Source organism: Coenobita brevimanus, chromosome 20 (assembly GCF_032717465.1).
Source record: "Coenobita brevimanus isolate Jiangsu-jjx chromosome 20, ASM3271746v2, whole genome shotgun sequence".
NCBI lineage: Eukaryota > Metazoa > Arthropoda > Malacostraca > Decapoda > Coenobitidae > Coenobita > Coenobita brevimanus.
The window spans coordinates 11,558,211-11,580,079 of NC_136973.1; the positions used below are offsets into that span (position 1 = coordinate 11,558,211).

At 43.5% G+C, this 21,869-nt stretch overlaps 1 protein-coding gene across 1 annotated transcript; it reads right to left on the reverse strand.

Moving 5' to 3' along the window:
* Positions 1 to 313: 313 nt before the first annotated feature.
* Positions 314 to 21,372, reverse strand: LOC145391861 (uncharacterized). Its single transcript, XM_080266348.1, has 5 exons — positions 19,294 to 21,372; positions 15,696 to 15,879; positions 13,933 to 15,266; positions 3,622 to 3,828; positions 314 to 472 (listed from the first exon to the last, which is right to left on the reverse strand). The coding sequence occupies exons 1-5, from the start codon at positions 21,370 to 21,372 to the stop codon at positions 314 to 316; spliced, it is 3,963 nt and encodes a 1,320-aa protein (XP_080122474.1).
* Between the last annotated feature and the right edge of the window lie 497 nt (positions 21,373 to 21,869).

Genomic DNA, 21,869 nt, shown 5'->3' on the forward strand with positions numbered 1-21,869 from the left:
GAAGGTACAAAGGGAATTCTTTTTGCAAGGTTCAAAGGTCTATTCCGCTCTAGGTTTACTTTCTCATCCTCAAGCTTAGTTTTAGCCATTTCTAACTCCTTTGTTTGCGCAAGCCTGGCATATTCTAGAGCTCCATTCCTTTCTCTTTGCTCTCTATCCCTTTCTCTTTGTTCTCTATCCTGAGCTAGCTTTTCTCTTTCAAAGTCTATGCATGCCTCTGACCAAATTTCAGTCTGTGACCGAACCTCGCAAGAATCTGAATTTTCTCCTTTCTCTTCCATCCTTGATTGGTGCATTGATAAGCTCATTGAAGTTATATCACCAATGATTCTTCAGGCAAATGTCCTCGTTTAACTAATTCTTCTACCACTATGTTCTTTATCATTTCCTTGGTATTAGAGCATCCAAACTTTATGTCAAAATAAAAAGCTACATACTTGCACTCATCTTTTGATATTACTGTTTCCTTGAGCTGGTCAAGAGATGGCGCACTGCATAATTATTTCACATTAAAATTCAAAGCCATGTTAACAAGTTTAAGTTAATTTAATTTCAGTACATGAGAAAGTCACTGTTCAACACTATAGGAATATGACGTTGCAAAACTACGATCCACCTAGACATTAACTGGATATGAACAGTAACTGAAGACTAGCATTAACTAGTGACTAGGAGTTATGCTCAACAACCCAGTATGACGTTAACTCTTTGACACAGGAAAGACATCTTACAGTTAAGATTACGTAAAAATAAGTTGGCAGACAGAACACAAAATTAAGAACCCGGTACTTAATCTTGAGTTACCTGGTCAAAAGACCATCACGTATACACGATCTCGAAGCAATAGATTAAGAGAAGTGGCATAAGAGGAATGTGTATACTATGATCCTTCTTCTATTCCTATTGTGATAAACTCCGTGATATGGCAATCGTGTCTGGTCTACTCAATAGTTCGAAGTCCTATGAGTGACAACTTGAGGGTCAATCTTATTCTGACTTTGACAGCTATGCATCTGACAGCAATGTTCAGGCAGACATCACACTAGGATACTCTGATATACCCTCTACCGTCTGCCTAGGTATTTAATACATTGAACGGATATGGATGAGTATGAGGAGAGATGAGTGTTCTGTGACTGGACAACTGATGGCACGCTAAGCAATGGCCTAATCTGATCTGTGTATAATATTGTCCTCGCTACACAAACCAACTGAATAGCATGGAAACAAATTAGGTAGCCAAAACAATAATACAAAAGATACAATATCGTGACTCATATGAAGTGAAAAAAAAAAAATGTGAATTTTCAGTTCTAGAAAAGAGTTAAGACTGACCACTGGCTATAAGGATAGGCCCTCACCTGTTACAGTCTAACGTTATGAATGGCCGGGTGATATTTATTTTGTATAAGCACACTGACTCTAAGGGTATGGTAGTAGCATCAGACTGAACAAATAAGACTTGAAGAATCGTGAGATGTCAGTCTTTCACTGTATTATTCATTTATGCATTTAATCAGCCATGTACTCAGTGTCAGTCTTAATTCAAATTGAGATTCTTTGATAAGCACTTACTCAAAATAAGGAAAAAAGTCATTAATTTAAATTATACCTAAAACTTTCTAACAAACACACAAAACAAACAATAAACAATAGAAGTTATCCCTAGACCGAAACCCTATGACTTAATACAGAAAAACAAAAAGGGAAAAATATTCACGCTTGAGAAGAATCACAATATTTATTGTCCCCGTCTAGGTAAGGATGACCGTCACTCCTGGCGTGAAGAAGGAAAACGACACTACCTGATTCCCTCAAACTACTTGTGGTTTCTTGTACGTCACAGCCAAACCAGTCACCGCCCAGGCCCAACCACCACAGAGCCCAAATCAATGCCGCTCGATTTTTTTTTTTTTTTTTTTTTTTTATGGCCATCACTCCGAACGGGCATTAGGCCAGCAAGAATCGATAATCATGAAAGCCAAAATAATGATATTAAATATTTGCATCTACTTCATACCAATATAAGTTATTATTCATGATTATGAAACATAATAAGTAATAAAGAATACATCAGTATACATGGATAGTACCAGGACAAATACTTCCATCTATACATCACATGTAACCTCATCACTAAACTACTACAATATAATCAAATGCAAATGAAATTTATGTAAAAAATATATAAAAAAGAACAATTGCTAAGTTAATGGTCCTGAACAAAAGGGAAATAATACACAATTATATTAATGTAAATTCTCCTTGCGACTCATAAATATATAAAAGTGTATTGAAGTATATACATATGAACAAAAACCATAACCCTATTTTCAGAAAAAAAAAAGAGAGAGAGAAATATATATATTGTAATGCTAGGCAACAACTTTACATGTGTATTACTAAATTCTACAGTGGAACGGGTGAATGTCACAAATACAGATATACTGGACAATTATAATTCTTAGGCTATATATGGGTTGTTAGTATCGCGTAGGATACTACTCAGGTCAAGGTCGGGTAAGGTGAATAGTACTTAGGGCAGAGGGGTTATGCACTATTATTGCAGGAAGTCCAAGTTCTATATATTGGTGGAATTGGTGGCACTATTTCACTGCAGGTAATTATTACTTTAACACTGGGGCCTGCATATGATCCTACTGTGGTGCGGCGTTACTATTTGGTAGCGTTTTCACTGTGATAGACTCGTGTTTCACTGCCTTGCCGTGTTCACTGTTTCATGTTACCTTGCTTATGTCACCACTCTTGTATATTGTCACTGATGCTTTTTTCACTGACTTCCTTTATACTGTTAATTCACTGTTCTGCCTTTACTTCACTATATCACGGACACTGTGCTTTAACTGTCACTCCTTTTGGGTCTGTGCGTCATGGCGGTCAGGTACAAGGGCAGCGGAGGTGACTCAGCCTCACTACTGACGGGGATGGGTTCCGCCAGGGGTCTCTGTGTTCAGGGGCCACGGGATCATGCGTAGGGGCGTCCTTTTTCGTTCGGAGCTGCTGGTGGTGAAGGGTCCCGCGCTTTCAGGGCTTGGGGCAGGAGTCTGGCCCTCAGGGCTGGGGCCGAATAGCTGCCTGAACTTCTCGCTCAGGCAACTGATGGAGGACAAAGATCTCCAGCGTCTGGGTGTAGGGAGGTCCCACCTGGGGCTCCTGGGGGCGGTCTGGAGGTCCCAAGGGCTGCGGCCTTCGGCATTCGAGGACGCCGTCAGGGGGGGGCTGCGGCGTCGGCCTACATCGGGGCCCATCAGGCGAATCCTTTCCGGATCCGGCTGCAGGGAGAAGAGCCCGGTGGTAGTCACGGGGCCTCTCCAGTACTCCTCCAGGCTGGGGGCTTCCTCTGGGTCATTGGTTGGTGGGCAGGAGTCAGCACCTGATGGAGGAGGGGCTACCGGCCGTCTCCTACCATAGGGTTTGGCTACAAGCCATGGCCTTCTAGGGGCGAGGCTACTGGCCGTCGCTAAGGTCTGGCTACTGGCCATGGCCTGGGGGAGGGAGTGGCTACAAGCCGACTCAGGGGCACATTCAGAGCAGCTACCAGCCGTCTCCTGGTTACCTCCAGAGCAGCTGCCATCTCCTGTAGGAGGGTTGAGCAGCTACCGGCCATCTCAGGGATGCTGGCCGGAGCTGGAGTAACAGCTCCACCCCGTGGTTGTCAAGTGTCAGGTCACCCGCAAAGTAGTTGCGGTTTCCTGTTATGGTGGCGGCAGGCAAGTTGCCGGTCATAGGAGAGCGTGGCTCAGGCGGATTTACGTCCCTCTTGCACGGAGCTGGACTGCGCGCTGTCCACCTCTCTGTGGGCTCTTCCTGGGGGTGTCGTGTTGTTTTCAGAGGCCAAATCTGGCATTATATATATATATATATATATATCACCAGCAGCAGCAGCCATTTGATTATCCACTGCAGGACTAGCTTATCCCAGCCAAAGTAGGGACGATACAGCCTATGTATCTCCACCGAGTGGCTTAGGCTGTCTGGTAGAGATTGTACAGTATGTAGAGTGAGTAGTGCTTGTAAATGTGACTGTGGTGCTGTAGTGGCTTTGGATGTGTGTGTAGTCTGTGAACCAAGTGTAATCGGCCCGCACAAGCTGACTTGGTGCAAATATACTTTACGGTATGCGACACAGGTTCAACCACAACACCCCTGGTGTCCACCAAAGCAGTACATGACCGGGAGAACGCTTCCAAAGTTTATTACCCTGGCAGGGCACGAACCCTCACTCTCCACTGTACGAAAACACACACTTTACCACTGTACCACAGAGGCTCCATATATATATATATATATATATATATATATATATATATTGTTACGGAACAGAGAAAGATAACGTACACTTTAAGTGAGAATACTAAGAGTCACTACTGTCCCGTAAAGTTCCAGGTTCAAAACAAAAGAGTTAGGTAAAATTACAAGTTAAGTTTAATGCACAAACTAACAACAAAACATTCAGGACTCATAAGGATAATGTAATGGCAAATAAACAGGTTAAATATATGGTTAACTGCAATAGCCTCTATTAACACGAAATTAGCAAGAGTAAATTTATCTAAGTCAGCCCTGATAAAATGAGATACCAGATAATACTCAGTGAATGCCAGATAAATTATTACAGATACAAACTATTATCAAAAATGACTGACATAAAACCCAACATCAATCAAAAACCCCACTAGGCCTAAGAATTAACCTTATGCTACACAGTACAAGAAAAAATGCAATAACACTTATACTCAAATTACACACAGCTGCTAGATGTTTGGAGATTTCTTGAGCACTCACAATAATAATAACTGTAAAGGGGAGGACAGAGATGTGAACAAAATGAGGAGCAGATCTAAGTGGCCATGATGCAGAGACTGAGCTCATTATATAGGGGCCAGGAGAGCTTGATACAACTTGTAAGAAGGACGCGCAAATGAAGCCATGGGGACAAAAAGCTGAAAATCCCGCTCTGAATAACAGAGAGAACGACTTACTCTACTATAACGGTAGAAGGGGGAGGACTGAGGCAGAACACGCTCGTGATCAAACATGCAGCAACTGTGCGTTAAAATTACACAAAGGATGATGAAATCATAGGCTATGTAACACCTCCCCACAAAGAAAAAAGAAATTTACTAAGGAAATTTCTTATTACTCTAAAACAATCTGTATATGGCATTACAAACCATGCAAAGGTCTTTCCTAATGTTACAAAACATGAGATCTCCCTAGCACGCTCAGTCATAGGTACTTGCCAGTATCCCTTTAACAAATCAAACTTACTTATGTACCTAGCCTTTCCGATCTTGTCTATGCAATCTTCCACGCGAGGGAGAGGGTAAGTGTTTGGTTATCTGATTAACACGTCTGTAGTCAATGCAAAGCCGCTGTGACCCACCTGGCTTAGGGACTAGAGTGACAGGAGAACTCCACTCGCTCTGACAGGGCTCAATCATCTTGTGGTCCAACAGGTAGCCAAGCTCCTTCTGGATGAGAGGAACTTTCACTGGGTTCACACGGTAAGGAGGCAATTTAATTGGCTTTGCGTCTCCAACATCGACATCATGCATCAACACAGTGGTTCTTCCTGGAGTGGCACGGAACACTTGCGGGTACTCCTGCAGTAATGCCGAAAACTCCTGCCTTTCCTTGGGAGGTAGATGAGAAAGCTTAGTCTGGAGATCATTCATGATATCAGGATTCTTCCCCAAACTATCACTCAGGCTCATACTGCATGGGAGAGCTTCACTTGCAGACTCGGGTGGAACAGCTACAGTGCAGACTGGATTATTTTCGTCCCGCCTGTGATATAACTTTAGCATGTTGATGTGACATAGTTGCTTGCTCTTTCTACGATCTGGCGTGGCGATGACATAGTTGACATCACTGAGTTTCTTCTCCACGAAATAAGGGCCACTAAACTTGGCTTGAAGAGGTTGCCCATGAACTGGTAGCAGAATCAAAACCTGATCTCCTGGCTGAAAGTGGCGTAACCTGGACTTCTTATCATACCAAGTCTTCATCTTCTCCTGTGAGCAGCTCCTAAATTCTCTCTCGCCAGCTGTAAAGCAGTGGACAGCCGTTCTTTGAACTTCATCACATACTCCAGCAGGTTGACGTCATCTTCCTCCGACAGCCAGCATTCCTTGAGTAACTTAAGGGGTCCTCTTACTTCATGGCCAAACAGTAGTTCAAAAGGTGAGAAGCCCAGTGATTCATTTGGAGATTCTCTTGCGGCAAACACAACGAATGGAAGACCTTTATCCCAGTCTTTCTGATGTTCCAAACAGTATTTCTTGAGCATCGATTTGAGTGTTTGATGATATCTCTCCAACGCTCCTTGGGTCTGGGGATGGTAAGCTGAAGACGTGATCTGGGTGATGCCCAACTCTTTCAGAGACTGCTTGAAAACGTTTGACATGAAATTACTTCCCCGGTCTGACTATACCTCCTTGGGCAGACCAAACTTTGTGAAGAACCCTAGCATTTCCTTAACCACGTTCTTTGCTGAGATGTTTCTAAGTGGAATGGCTTCAGGATAACGAGTAGCCATATCAATCATGGTCAACACATAAGAAAATCCTGAAGAAGTCTTAGGAAGAGGGCCCACAATATCCACCAACACACGGGTGAAAGGCGCCTCAAAAGGAGGAATGGGAACTAGAGGTGCAACCTTTTCGGTCTGATTACACTTCCCCACATCTTGACAGGTGTGACAAGACTTACAATACCAGGAAACATCCCTGAAGATACCTGGCCAGTAGAAGTGTTTCAAAATGCGTGCCACAGTCTTCCTCACTCCAAGGTGTCCTGCCAAACTGGAATCATGAGCCACTCTAATGATATCCTGCCTACAAACACGAGGGATGACAACTTGATGTACAACCTCCCATTCACAGTCGGCTGATGCTGTTGGGGGTCTCCACTTCCTCATAAGTACTCCTGACTTTACATAATAACAAGTAGAAGCACCGGCTGACTCTTCTTCACTGTAAGCAGAGTTAGCTAGACCTTTCAACTCAGGGTCAGCAACCTGCAACTCAACCAACTCTTGACGAGACAAATTATCAACACTACGGGGTACTGCCTCATCTGGTGAGTGGTCCAAATTAGCAAGAAAAGTGTCAGCTAAGATAACATCATCATCATCATTATCCTCTAAATCACCAGTAACTTTAGACTTAGCCCTAGTGACAGCACATGCAGGGAACACATCAGGGACACTACAATCCTGGGCCGCAGCCACTGGCTCACTAGACAACTGAGGAGCTGGACACACTTGACTTCCACCAATATCATTTCCAAGTAAGAAAGTTACACCTGACATTGGGAGTGTCTCAACCAACCCAACCATAACGGAACCATTAACAAAACCAGACTCTAAATTCACTCTGCACAGAGGGACAGAGAAATAATTATTCCCTACACCTTGTAAGATTACAGTTTCATCAGAGGAATTAACATTAGAGCCTAGAACACTGGTCAGCATAAGGGATTGGCAAGCACCTGTATCACGATATATTTTAACTGATTTCCTGTCATTACTGTCCAGAGGACTGACAAAACCTTCAGACAGGAAATTAGCACATGAACTCTTGAGAGTGTCACCCACGTTACTGCTCAAAAGAGGAGCTCCATCATGAGAATTTAAGTTACCCCTCAAAGCAGGTTCAGTTAACTCAGTTAAAGAATTCTGGGAACTCTCAAGAGTGGACACTAGACCAATTGACTGAATATTTAAAGACTCCTTTTTGTTCACATCACGCTGTCTCCTGAAACATCTCTCCGTAGTATGACCAAGCTTACTACAATAAGTACATTTACTTTTCTGAAATCTAGAGGTGAAGCTGGTATTTACTTCCTGAGAAACATCATCCTTATTCTCTTTCCTGTTACCTGTACTCTGAGTAGAGGCAACATACTTACTCTCAGCTTTCCCTTTTTCTCTAGAATATCTCTTGTGAGTGAGAACATACTCATCAGCTAAAACTGCAGCATCAGACAAATTATCTATTCTTTTCTCATCAAGATATAAGCTTACATCTTTACTAATACATCTTTTGAAGTCCTCCAGCAAAATCATCTGCTTAAATTTACCAAAATCAGAATCCACATTCTTAGAATTTAACCACTGCTCTAAAAGATCTTCTTTGATTTTTGCATACTCAACATCTTGCTTGTAAGTTGTCTTAAATTTTACTCTATAGGCTTCAGGAACAAGCTCATAGGCCTTAAGAATCAATCTCTTAACTACATCATAATTATCAGATTGATCCTGAGGCAAAGATGCATAAGTTACTTGAGCTTTACCGGTGAGAACAGTTTGAAGGAGTACTGGCCAATACTTTTTAGGCCAATTAAAACCTGTAGCTACCCTCTCAAACAACTGAAAATACTTTGTTAAATCAGATTCATTAAAAGGAGGGACAAGTTTAACATTTTTAGCCACATCAAAATCATCAGAGCTAGATGATCCAGTTCCACCTTGTTTCATGCGATACTCATGGTCTGCCTGAATCCTGGCAAGTTCAATTTGTGCCTGTATCTGTGCCTCCTGAATACGAGCCTGAGACTCCGCCTTCTTAGCATTTGCCTGAAATTCAGCCTCCTGAATACGAGCCTGAGACTCCGCCTGCTTAGCATTTGCTTGAAATTCAGCTTCTTTAGCACGAGCCTCCTGCAGAGCTAGCTGTAACTTAGCTAATTCAATCTGCGTTTGCTCATTTGGAGGAGTTACATTAAACAAGCTTTTATTAATCATGCCAATAATTTGATCTTTAGAATGATGAGAGTGAACTGCAATTCCCAATTGTTGAGCAACAAGCTTAAGTTCATTCTTTGTTCTGTTTTCTATATCACACACTGTTTGCACATTTGACAAAAAATCTTTGGCTTCATCAAGTGTAGTAATAGTAGACATAATTAATAAGTAACAGTCACAAAATATCAAGCAATATCCTTATGATAATATCCTGAATATCCTGATATGAGGTCGCCAAATTTATGTTACGGAACAGAGAAAGATAACGTACACTTTAAGTGAGAATACTAAGAGTCACTACTGTCCCGTAAAGTTCCAGGTTCAAAACAAAAGAGTTAGGTAAAATTACAAGTTAAGTTTAATGCACAAACTAACAACAAAACATTCAGGACTCATAAGGATAATGTAATGGCAAATAAACAGGTTAAATATATGGTTAACTGCAATAGCCTCTATTAACACGAAATTAGCAAGAGTAAATTTATCTAAGTCAGCCCTGATAAAATGAGATACCAGATAATACTCAGTGAATGCCAGATAAATTATTACAGATACAAACTATTATCAAAAATGACTGACATAACACCCAACATCAATCAAAAACCCCACCAGGCCTAAGAATTAACCTTATGCTACACAGTACAAGAAAAAATGCAATAACACTTATACTCAAATTACACACAGCTGCTAGATGTTTGGAGATTTCTTGAGCACTCACAATAATAATAACTGTAAAGGGGAGGACAGAGATGTGAACAAAATGAGGAGCAGATCTAAGTGGCCATGATGCAGAGACTGAGCTCATTATATAGGGGCCAGGAGAGCTTGATACAACTTGTAAGAAGGACGCGCAAATGAAGCCATGGGGACAAAAAGCTGAAAATCCCGCTCTGAATAACAGAGAGAACGACTTACTCTACTATAACGGTAGAAGGGGGAGGACTGAGGCAGAACACGCTCGTGATCAAACATGCAGCAACTGTGCGTTAAAATTACACAAAGGATGATGAAATCATAGGCTATGTAACAATATATATATATATATATATATATATATATAGAGAGAGAGAGAGAGAGAGAGAGAGAGAGAGAGAGATACTGTACAATAAATAGGTAAACCATAATCAAGTTCATGAAATAAATCACAACTCTGAGCAGCATTCTCTTTCAGGAAAGTCATCAGTTTATAAGTCACACCAATGTCCCCATCACCCAAGACAGAATCAAGTGTGAAAGGAAGTGCTTTTTTCCTGCAGCAGGCAGTCAGAGAAGTACTTTCCCCTGCATACCTACTGCAGTACAAAAGGCTGTGACTAATAGATAACACTGTGTCAGAGGTGGTACATCGAGGTGGAAATTGTCTGTTAATATATGGTAACATATGAGTCAATAGAGTGGAATTCATGTGGAAGCAGGCTAAAGTGACCTCCTCCCGCCTGTTTCCTCAGGAGGAACTGGACCAGTCACATACGGTCCTTTTGACTTTGCCACAGAAGACGAACCAATTTCTTTCCGAAAGAGACACTAGACTGTAGCTCACGAGGAACGTCTCAAGTCTCCTTGAGTTCTACAGCCAATTTATCTGGTATGTCAGCCTGCTCATTGCCCTAAATACCGCAATGACCAGGCACCCAGATCAGAGAGAAGGATTTAGCACATGTGTGCAGCTTACTGATAATGCGGCCCAGGACCTCATGTGAATCAGTCCTACACGAATGAATTGCCTGAAGGGCAGACTTAGAGTCCAAAAAAATGACAAAACTGTCGTGATTTGAATGCAAAGCAAAGTCTATAGCTTGATCTATGGCAAATAATTCAGCTGTGAATACAGCAGTATTAGGGCGCAAGCAATAATGGATGTAGCTACTCGTATCTACAAATTCATCCAACTTAGAGCCATCGGTGTATAAGTGGAATGACGCTAGGTGTCTAATGAGGATCATCCAGAACAACTGTCGTACCTCCACCTCTGGCACCTTGTACTTAGCAGTGGAGAGCCAATCAGTTTTGAAGGTGGTAGCAAGTGACTCCCAGGGTGCTATTTTTGATGTTAAAACCTGATCCCCATTAGAAAGGTCATACCCTAATGTCTCACAGAGGAAGTGAAGCCTCACAGCCACCGGCTTAAGGGCTGCATACAGCAGGTATTCCCACTGTAGGAGGATCCGACAAGTCGGGAGGCCTAGTGAGTGCTTACGGAGGGTGGTGATGCCGTAAAAAAATAGCAGGTGGTGTCATCGTAGACAGAGGGGAGGCATATTAGCCTCCACTTTCAACTGCTCCACATGAGTACATTGAAGGGCTCCAAGAGATATACACAAGCAAAGGTTCTGAAGCACATCAAGTCTACGGAGGACAGCATCTGATGCCGACCCATACACTTGTGAGCCATGGACAACCTTAGAACGGATAACGGACTTATACACCATCAATAAAGCCATTCTGTCTGCTCCCCACAATTTCCCGGAAAGAAACTTAAGGCTGTTAACTTTTTTACTACAATAAGCAAGCAAATGGATAATATGTGTTCTCCAACTGAGCCTACTGTCAAAATGTAGACCCAGAATTCTTACTGGACTTCGAAAAGGTATCGGCTGATTATCTAAAGTTAAATGCAAAGGTGGTACATTAAGTTTATGAGTAAAAACAACATCGATGGAAAATTTAAATCCCCACTCCAGGGTCCAACGCTGAACAGATTCATGTGTCAGTTGAATCTGCTGTGCCGAGGATTGTGCATTGCTAGAAGAGTGCCACATTGCACAATCATCAGCATAGAGTGAGTATGTAAGCATCCTGGGAATGGAAGTGGACGACCGAATGTCGTTAATGGCAATGGCAAATGAAGTAGGGCTAATCACACTTCCTTGTAGTACCCCATTCTCTTGGACATATATGTCCAAAGTTACATTAAAGGGTAACCTGACAGAAAAAGTTCTGTCAGTAAGGAAGTTCTCAAGGAAAATAGGCAAGGTACCTCTTAAAACATAAGCGTAGAGTTGATGTAGTATTCCTTTTCGCCAGGTCATATCATAAGCCTTATGAATATCCAAAAAAATTCTGATCATGAATTCGCAATTGGCAAAAGCCGCAGCTATGCAATGCTGCAGGTGCACTAAATGATTCAGAGTGGACCTGTATTTATGGATTCCACCCTGTTGATTATTTAACATACCCTATGAATCTAAGACAAAAAGTAACCTTTTATTAACCATACGTTCAAAGACCTTACATAGACAGTCAGTCAGCGCAATAGGTCAAAACGAACTGGGACTCGTAAGGTGGCTGTCCCGGCGAGGTGTCAGTATGACGTGCACAGTGTGCCATGAGTTTAGGAACGTGCGAGATGCCCAAATCTCATAGTACACCACTAACAGCTTACTCAGGTTGGCCTGAGTAAGTTGCTGAATCATACCTTACGTAATGGTGGATGGACCGGGGCTGGAGCCTTTACAGGGTTTTAGGGGAAGGAGTAGTTCATCTAAAGTAAATTCGGAGTTGTAGCTGGTATCTCCGTATTCTGTGGCAAAGTCTAAGTTCTGCAACTCATCCGTATGTTTATGGCAATGTCTACTAGATCGTCAATGACATTCCTGGTCACCTCAAGTGTGTTGATTGGTGACCAGGTGTACTTGTTGTTAAGTACATTTATGGTGGACCAGACCTGACTTAGGGGGGGCGATGCGATTCACCATGGACACAAAACTACGCCAGTTATTCCGTTTTGCCGCTTCAATTGTCCTCCTTGCCTCAGCCTTAGCCACTTTGTTGGCAATAATGTTTGATTCAGTTGGCTGTTTCTCAAAAATCCTGTATCTCCTATTGCACTTAGTGAGTGCTTGTTGGCAATCTGGTGTCCACCATGAAACTCTATGCTTGTTTGGAATTGTAGATATCTTGGGAATAGCAGCCTCAGCTGCATCCATAACGGAAGTCTGTAGGTGTGCAACTTTCTCATCAATATTGTCTCCCGACATTTATCTAGATTGGCAACCCATGAGTAGTACCCCCAGTCTGCTTTCTTATAGTTAAATATAGGTGGGGCGGGAGGCCAAGAATTGTTGCGTGTATAAGAAAGAAAGATGGAAAATGATAGCTACCCATCGAGTCGTCATGCGGGTCCCAAGAGATGTTAGTGTGTATATTGTCGTAAACTACCCAATCACCAAGTGGACAGGGTGCACGGCCTGAGTAAAACCACGAGAGAATGATAATTGAGTGTACGACAAGACCATATTGTACTACTTAGATCTGGAGTTACTTTAGCATATGAACATTTAAGGAGAGTCAAAACACCACGTACAAAATTAACATAATCTATTAAACTACCTTAACTTACAACCAATAGTGGGAAAACAAAACACAAAACATCACCCTGCCTACTGGACAAGAGCATAAACTTTGCTAAAGTCCATCCTACATCCCTAACCAAGGACATACACAAACCTTAAACCTGGGCGACCCAGAGCTAGCCGGCGTCACTGACAGGGAAACAGAGAGAGAGAGAGATCCGAGCCTCTGCGCCTGGGCTTATATGCAGGCCTACCACAACTTCATTGGGTCGCCAGTTCGTTAATTTAGTAACACCTTAACTAGCTAGTTATACACGTGACGCGAAGGGGAACAATTAACTACACAAAATAGGCGTCCACGTGACACCTCCCCCCCAAAAAAAGAACTTTTTACCAAGCCGGAAAAAGTTACTCTAACATGTACAAACATTAGAGGTACAAAAGTAGGTTTACTTCAATACTACAAAAAATCCTTAAACCTAAAAACATAGAATGGGTAAATAACATGGTGAATCATAGGGAACCTACACTCTGTTCACACTCTTGACAATGCATCTGCAAAGGTATTGTCCTTGCCACGAATATGCTGCAGTTTTATATTATACGGTTGCAAGGCTAGAGCCCATCTCAGCACTCGAGCATCTTAAACTTGACCTTTTCAATAAACACAAGGGGGTTGTGGTCTGTGAACACCGTGATGGGGAATATGCTACTGGACAAATATACTTCAAATTTTTCTATTGCCATGACAATTCCAAGAGCCTCCTTTTCAACGGTGGCATAAGCCTTTTGTTAAACCTTAAACTTTTGGGAAAAGTAGCATACGGGATGTAACACTTCACAATATTCTTGCAAGAGCACTGCCCCCACCCCTGCATCACTTGCATCGACTCTAATGATGAAGGGCCGATGTGGGTCCGGGGTTCGGAGCACAGGAGCACAAGCCAGCAGGGCCTTCAAACCCTCAAATGCCCGCTGACATTCATTTGTCCAATGGAACGTCTTCTTGGAGCTAAGTTGGTCCGTAAGGGGAGTAGCGACCTGGGCAAAATTCCTGCAGAAACGACGATAGTAACCCACCATCCCAAGGAACCTCATGGTAGACTTTCGGTCAGCTGGTGGTGGGTATTGTAAAATGGCATCCACCTTTGCATCAGCAGGGGCTAGCTGGCCCTGCCCGACCACATGCCCCAGGAACACGACGTGGGCGTGCCCAAACTCACTCTTGGCGAGGTTCACTGTGAGATTGGCCTCCTCCAGGACATCAAAGAGCTTTCGCAGCCTCTCAAGGTGTTCCTCCCAATTGTCACTCCAGACAACTAAGTCATCTAGGTACACACGGACGCCAGGCAACTCTGCAATCAAATTGTTCATTAGTCTTTGGAATGTGCCCGGGGCATTCCGCATGCCAAAGAGAAGAACTAGAAATTCCCAAAGGCCGCTTGGAGTGACAAAGGCAGAGATTGACTTGGCTTGTTCTGTCAAGGGCACTTGGTAATACCCTTGGAGGAGATCAAGCTTAGTGACGTAGCGGGCCGCTCCTAGGTCATCAATAATGTCATCCATTCTGGGTAGTGGAAAGGAGTCAGGCAGGGTAACAGCATTGACCTTCCTATAATCTACACAAAGGCGGTAACTTCCTCCAGCCTTGGGGACTAATACTACAGGTGAGGCCCAGGGACTCATACTTGGACGGATCAAACCTTGCTTTTTTAGCCTCTGCACCTCGGACTGCAGGAATTCCCTCTTCTCGGCACTGAGACGGTATGGAGCTTGTCGGATCGGAGGGGCTCCTTGAACATCCACATCATGGGGCAGGAGGGTACAGAGCCGAGGGGTGTCACCAAAGAGGTCTGGATGCTCCTGTAGAAGACAGTCAGTATCGCCTGCCTGGGTGGGGGGCAGATGCTCTAATTTACTCATAAGATTTGTTAGAATTTCACGATTTGACAGCTTACTGCCTACGAATGGTGTAGGGTCATTTTCCTCTGACTTTTCCACTACTCTAGTTCCTGTTAAGGTGACCTGTTCCACTTCCCTTCCTTGTGATTGGTCACGAGAGTGATACATTTTCAACAAATTGACACGGACACTTCGCCTTTTCTTCCGCTTCTCTGGTGTAGCAATAATATAATTAAGGTCTCCAACCCGCTTCAAAACATGATATGGCCCTGAGTACCGAGACTGAAGAGGCTGCTTTGGTACTGGTAGTAGAGTTAAAACTTGATCACCAACATGAAAAATGCGGGATTGTGCCTTGTGAATTTTGTCATAATTGTCTTTCATTCGTACTTGAGCATGACTGAGATTAGAATGGGCAAACTTTAATGCACGCTGCAAGTTGGAGCGGAACTGAGTTACATATGCAGCAATTGGTACAGTACTCTCGTCATTTAACCAGCATTCTTTCAAGACTTTGAGAGGACCACGGACCTGGTGTCCATAAATGAGTTGAAATGGGGTGAAGCCTAGACTCTCATTTACACTATCTCTAATTGAAAACAATAAAAGATCAATAGCCTCATCCCAATCCTGATCCGTTTCCAAACAATAAGTACGTATCATAGTCTTAATGGTAGAATGGAAACGTTCCAGGGCTCCTTGACTCTGGGGATGGTAAGCGGTTGACTTACACTGACGGACTCCCAGGGCCCTCATCACTTGCTGAAACAGCCTGGAGGTGAAGTTAGACCCTTGGTCGGACTGCACGATAGAAGGTAACCCAACCTGTGTGAAGAACTTGATCAGGGCCTTGACAACATTCCTACTAGTGATACTACGGAGAGGTATGGCCTCAGGGTAACGAGTGGCAACACCCTTTATGGTTAATAAATACTAATTCCCGCGTTTGCTCCTTGGGAGAGGGCCCACACAATCAACAATTACCTTACTAAAGGGCTCCTCCATGACAGGAATGGGCTGAAGGGGTGCAGGATTAACTTCAGTGCCTGGTTTGCCACTAATCTGACACACTAGTTCCTGACCATCCACCTTTGCTGAACTTTTTCAGTGTCTCAGTTACACAGAGAGTAGGCCAGCATGCTCTCCAGTACAAATTTCTCTAACTATCTTCACCAAACTACATGCACAGTACACACTACACTTCCTATTCAAAATTTACCCAAAATGGCGTCGTTTTACCAAGCCTCGGAGTCCCCAGGGGGGGGGACCATAAATGCCCCCACCATCTGCCCCTCTCCCGGTGACGACTCAAGATGCCTGGAACCACTGTCTGACTCTCTTCTTCTTCATTTCTGCAACATTCGCGGCCTTTCCTCTAACTTTCGCTCTGTTGAGCACCACCTCTCCTCCTCTAAACCTCACCTTCTTTTTCTAACAGAGACTCAGCTGTCTGAGGCAACTGACAGCAAACCCTTTTCTGTATCCTCCTACTTTCTCTATACTCATTTCAAAGCGAAAGGTGGCTGTTGTGTATATATACGCAACGACTTATCTTGCTCTCGTGTTCCTAAACTTGATTCTTCTGAATTCTCCACACTCTGGCTTCGGCTTTCCTGTCATTCTCTGACTAAATATGTCTGTGCTGTTTACTTATCCCCAAATTCTACTATCAAAAATTCTTCGACTATCTTACTTCTACGATGGAACACATTCTATCCATTTCTCCTTTCTCTGAAATCTCCATTCTTGGAGATTTCAATGTTCACCACCACCTTTGGCTCTCCTCTCCTTTCACGGATCCACCTGGTGAACAAGCCTACATCTTTTCTATCCTTAATGACTTACAGCAGCTTGTACAGCACCCTACCCGTATCCCTGACCGCCTTGGAGAGAGCTCCAACATACTTGACCTCTACCTCACAACTAATCCTTCTGCTTACTCTGTTAATCTTTTCTCTCCGTTGGGCTCCTCCGATCACAACCTTATTACCTTAACCTGTCCTATCACTCCGGTACGGCCTGTGGACCCTCCAGTGAAACGTCGTCTGTGGCATTTTGGAGCCGCGGACTGGGAGGCCCTCAGGCAGTACTTCTTTGATTTTCCATGGCCGTGAGCCCTCTGAGTGTGCCTTGCGCATTACGGAGGTTATTCTCTCGGGCATGGAAGCATACATTCCTTTCTCATATCCTTTGACTAATGCAAGAAAGCCTTGGTTTAATCACGCTTGTTCTAATGCTGTCCGCAACAAGGAGAGGGCCTACAAAAGGTACCGGAGCCAACCCACCCCTGAATCACATCATCTTTACGTTTCTGCCCGGAATCGTGCTAAGTCTGTTCTTCGCTCTACTAAAAATAATTTCATCCATACTAAATGCTCTCAACTCTCCAACTCGAATTCTTCCCGCTCCTTCTGGCATCTTGCCAAAAATCTTTCTAACAACTTTACCTCATCATCATTCCCTCCTCTTTTCTACTCTGATGGTTCTGTAGCTATTTCTTCTACTGATAAAGCAGATCTCTTCGCACAGACTTTCTCCTCCAATTCTACCTTAGACGATTCCAGTGCTGTTCCTCCATCACTTCCCCCCTCTGACTTCCTCATGGCTGACATTAAAATTTCTTCAGTTGATGTATTTTCTGCCATCACTGGCCTCAGTACTAACAAGGCATATGGGCCTGATGGGGTCCCTCCTGTTGTTCTCAAGAACTGTGCTTCTGTGCTTACACCCTGCCTAGGCAAACTCTTTCGTCTTTGTCTGTCAACTTGTACCTTTCCTTCTTGCTGGAAGTTTGCTCTCATTCAGCCAGTCCCAAAGAAGGGTGACCACTCCCAACCCTCCAACTATCGTCCAATTGCTTTAACGTCCTGTATTTCAAAAGTTTTCGAGTCAATTCTTAATAGAAAAATTTTAAGGCATCTTTCCTATCACAACCTTCTTTCCGATCGTCAGTATGGGTTCCGTCAGGGACGCTCCACTGGCGATCTTCTCACCTACCTTTCAGACTCCTGGTCATCCTCCTTTCGGGACTTTGGCGAAAGCTTTGCCATTGCACTTGACATCTCAAAGGCTTTTGATCGAGTCTGGCATAAATCTTTAATTTCCAAACTGCCCTCCTACGGTTTCTATCCTTCTATCTGTGCCTTCATCGCTAGCTTCCTTTCTGGTCGTTCTATAGCCGCTGTTATAGACGGCCATCGTTCTTCTCCTAGATCTATCAACAGTGGTATTCCTCAGGGCTCTGTCCTATCACCAACTCTCTTCCTTTTATTCATCAATGATCTTCTAAGCTGTACATCTAACCCTATCCACTCATACGCTGATGACTCCACCCTTCACCTTTCCATTCGGTTCCCGCAACGCCCATCTCAACAGTTACTTCAACAAACAAGGGATGAGGCTATGGCACAGCTAATGTCTGACTTGGCTCGTATCTCTGACTGGGGTAAAAATAATATGGTTGTCTTTAATGCATCTAAGACTCAGTTCTTACACCTTTCAACCCGACAAAATCTTCCACAGGTATACCCACTAATGTTTAATAATATTCAGCTTAATCCTACATCATCCTTGAACATGCTTGGGGTTTCATTTACTCGGGACTTATCTTGGAAAGATCATATTACATCTCTTGTAAAATCTGCTTCCAAGAGATTGGGTGTGCTAAGCCGACTCCGCTCTTTCTTTACCCCTGCGCAATTGTTGACTCTATACAGGGGTTTTATCCGCCCCTGTGTGGAGTACAACTCTCATGTGTGGGGAGGCTCCCCTCATACAGCTCTTCTCAATAGGGTGGAGTCAAAGGCTTTTCGTCTCATTAACTCTCCTCCTCTTACTGACTCCCTTCAACCTCTGTCTCTTCGCCGCACTGTTGCATCTTTATCTCTTTTCTATCGCTACTTTAATGGTCACTGCTCCTCTGAACTGTCTGCTTGCATTCCTCCACCTCTACGACGGGCGCGTAGCACCCGTCTGGCAGCAGACTCTCATCCTTTTTCTGTCTAACTCTCTAATGCAAGAATTAACCGTTACTCCCAGTCTTTCATTTATGCAACAGGTCAACTCTGGAACTGTCTCCCTCTGTCTGTATTTCCTGCTGCCTATGATCTCCAGTCTTTCAAACGCAGTGTGTCCAGGCATCTCAAAATGATCGGATCTTGAATTTGGCTCTATATTGTATTTTGTTCTTCTCTTGGAGGGAACTGTTACTGCGGGCTCATGGCCTTTGGTTCCTTCTTCCTCGCATAAAAAAACAAAAAAAACATGACAGGTACGGCAATAGGTACTAACATCTTTCATCAACTTTGGCCAGTAAAAATGAGACAAAACCTTGTGGTAAGTCTTACGGACTCCCAGGTGTCCACCCACCCCATCATGTGCCACCTTCAATATCTCAATACGTAGAGATTTTGGGATGACGATCTGATGGACTGTCTCCCACGTGTGATTGGCAGGAGCCTTAGGTGGTCTGAATTTACGCATCAACACCCCCAAATTGAGATAAAAACAATGTGGAACCTCATCTATTTCATTACCTTCAGTAAGCTGTGCAAGAAACAACTTACATTCGGGGTCACTAGACTGTTCCTGAATTAATCTCTCCCTTGTGATAGGGGTGCTACCAAAGTCAAGGAGACCAGAACTAGACTTACTGAGTGTATCATCAAACAATTCCGCAAGGGAAACATCTCCCTCGGGTGTGTTTTCCTCTGGCTCTACAGCAGGGATATGTGCATCCAACAACCTCTGGCTCTGACTACGAGTAACAGCACAAGTTGGGAAGAGATTAGGGTGCTTCAGCTCTAGGTCAGTGGTGTTGTTGATATCAACAGGTTTGTCTGAAACGATGGGGTTAGCAGTAACCTGGGAACCAGCTAAATCATTGCCAATTAATACTGAAATGTTCCTAACAGGGAGGTGATCTACTACAGCTAGTGTTACTGGACCTGTGACAAACACAGACCGAAGATACACTAAGCAAAGGGGATATCTAGCCTCTCCTGGCAGACCAGACACTAGTACAGTCTCACCTGTATAACAATCAAAATTGGGAACATCTTCCTTTAAAATGAAAGATAGATCAGATCCAGTGTCACGCAACACAACAACAGGAGCCGAGAATATACTGGACTCATGTTTTGATACTACACCTCTTGAGTAGAATGGTTTAAATGATGGGGGTACTTCAAGGGAATCACCTGAATGTTCACATGGCCCCGAAACAAGTAAATCACTAACCTGTGGGTCACTCACCTCCACTGGTTGGGTGAGTGCACTAGCATGGAGTACTGCATTGCCCTGGGTGGGGCTGTACTTACTGGCCAACTTCCTACAGTCTTTTATGATGTGGCCAGGCTTCTTACAGTACCTACAGAAGAGAGACCTCCTCACGTCTTGATTAGTAACTCCACGAGTCTCCTCACCAGCGCACTCACCAGTGGGATCAAGCTTAAAGGAAGGTCTCTGGGACTCCGTCAGCTTCTTATTCAGGGGCCGTTCACTCTGTGAAGTGCTGGCTGGCTTATGCTGGGGAGCAGTCAACCTGTACTTGTGGAAGGGATCACTATTAGTTAGGGAGAAATGATCGGCAGCAAAGCCAGCCTCAGATAACGTACATAACCCTTTTTCCTCCACATGTGACCTTACTCTAGCTGGGAGGCAAGATTTCACTTCCTCCAGCACAAACAACTCCAGCAAGCCCTCAACTGTCAAACTAGTCAACTCGCTCTCAACCCATTTTTTACAAAGTCGTTGTTTGCGGCGGATAAATTCTACATAAGTCTGTCCCTCTGTCTTACGGCAACGGCGGAACTGTTGCCGATAAGCTTCGGGCACTTTCTTGTATGCATGCAATACAGTTTTTTTTACAAAATAATAATCTTCAATTTGAGTGGCATCTAGTGCGGTAAACACTTCCTGAGTTCTACCAGTAAATGAGCTATGTATTAGCAACACCCACTTATCCTGGGGCCAAGAATGGAGCGCAGCCGACTTCTCAAAATGGGTGAAAAAATCTTCTGGATCCTCCTCATTAAATTTAGGAACAAACTTTAATGCTGCAGCAATTTTGAAGGAATCTGGCTCACACTCAGGCGATGTGGGACTACGAGAGAGACGGATTCTATCATTGTCCGCTTTCATCCTCTCAACCTCAAGCCTTTTTTCCTCCAGTTCAATTTTCCTCAAAGCCATCAAATCACTAGGATGTTCCAACATGTTCACTTCTTCCTCACTGAAAATTTCCTCCCTCACCATGTGTGTAAGTACTAACTGCTTTATATCATCTTTCTTCAACCTAGGACGAAGCTCAAGCTTATAATAAGCTGCCAGCGCTTCCCACTGAACCTTGGTTAACCTAGAAAGGGCAGTCACTGTAGGATTAGAAACAAAATCTTCCAACATAAACATGATGGCGCCGAGAAGGGAAGGACAACGAAAATAAGCTAGCTAGCTAGATAGTGTAATCACTCAAATATCAGTAAACCACTTCACCTAGTGGGACAATAAACCTTCCACCACACACTGGAACGTAGCGCGCGCACACACACTACAAAAATTACGTGGGGCATACAATGTCACCAGTAAAGTGGGAGTACTAATCTCTGCTGTACGTGAGTCCGTAATATTCTCCTAATAGATCCAAGTAAAACAACTGGTATAGTAAATATAGCGATAGTGGTGTGTATGGAGCTAAGACAACAAAACACTCCACAAAACACTATACACCACACTATCAAATAATACAGATCATACAATATACATGACCCATATGCCCAAATAGAGTAGAACAAACAAGAGTTGTAAAGCAACAACACTCTAGGAACAGTTTCGTGAACGGAACACAGCTCTTGAATGAGGTAACTGAGCAGGAATTAGCTACACGCGTATACACTAGTGCACACAAT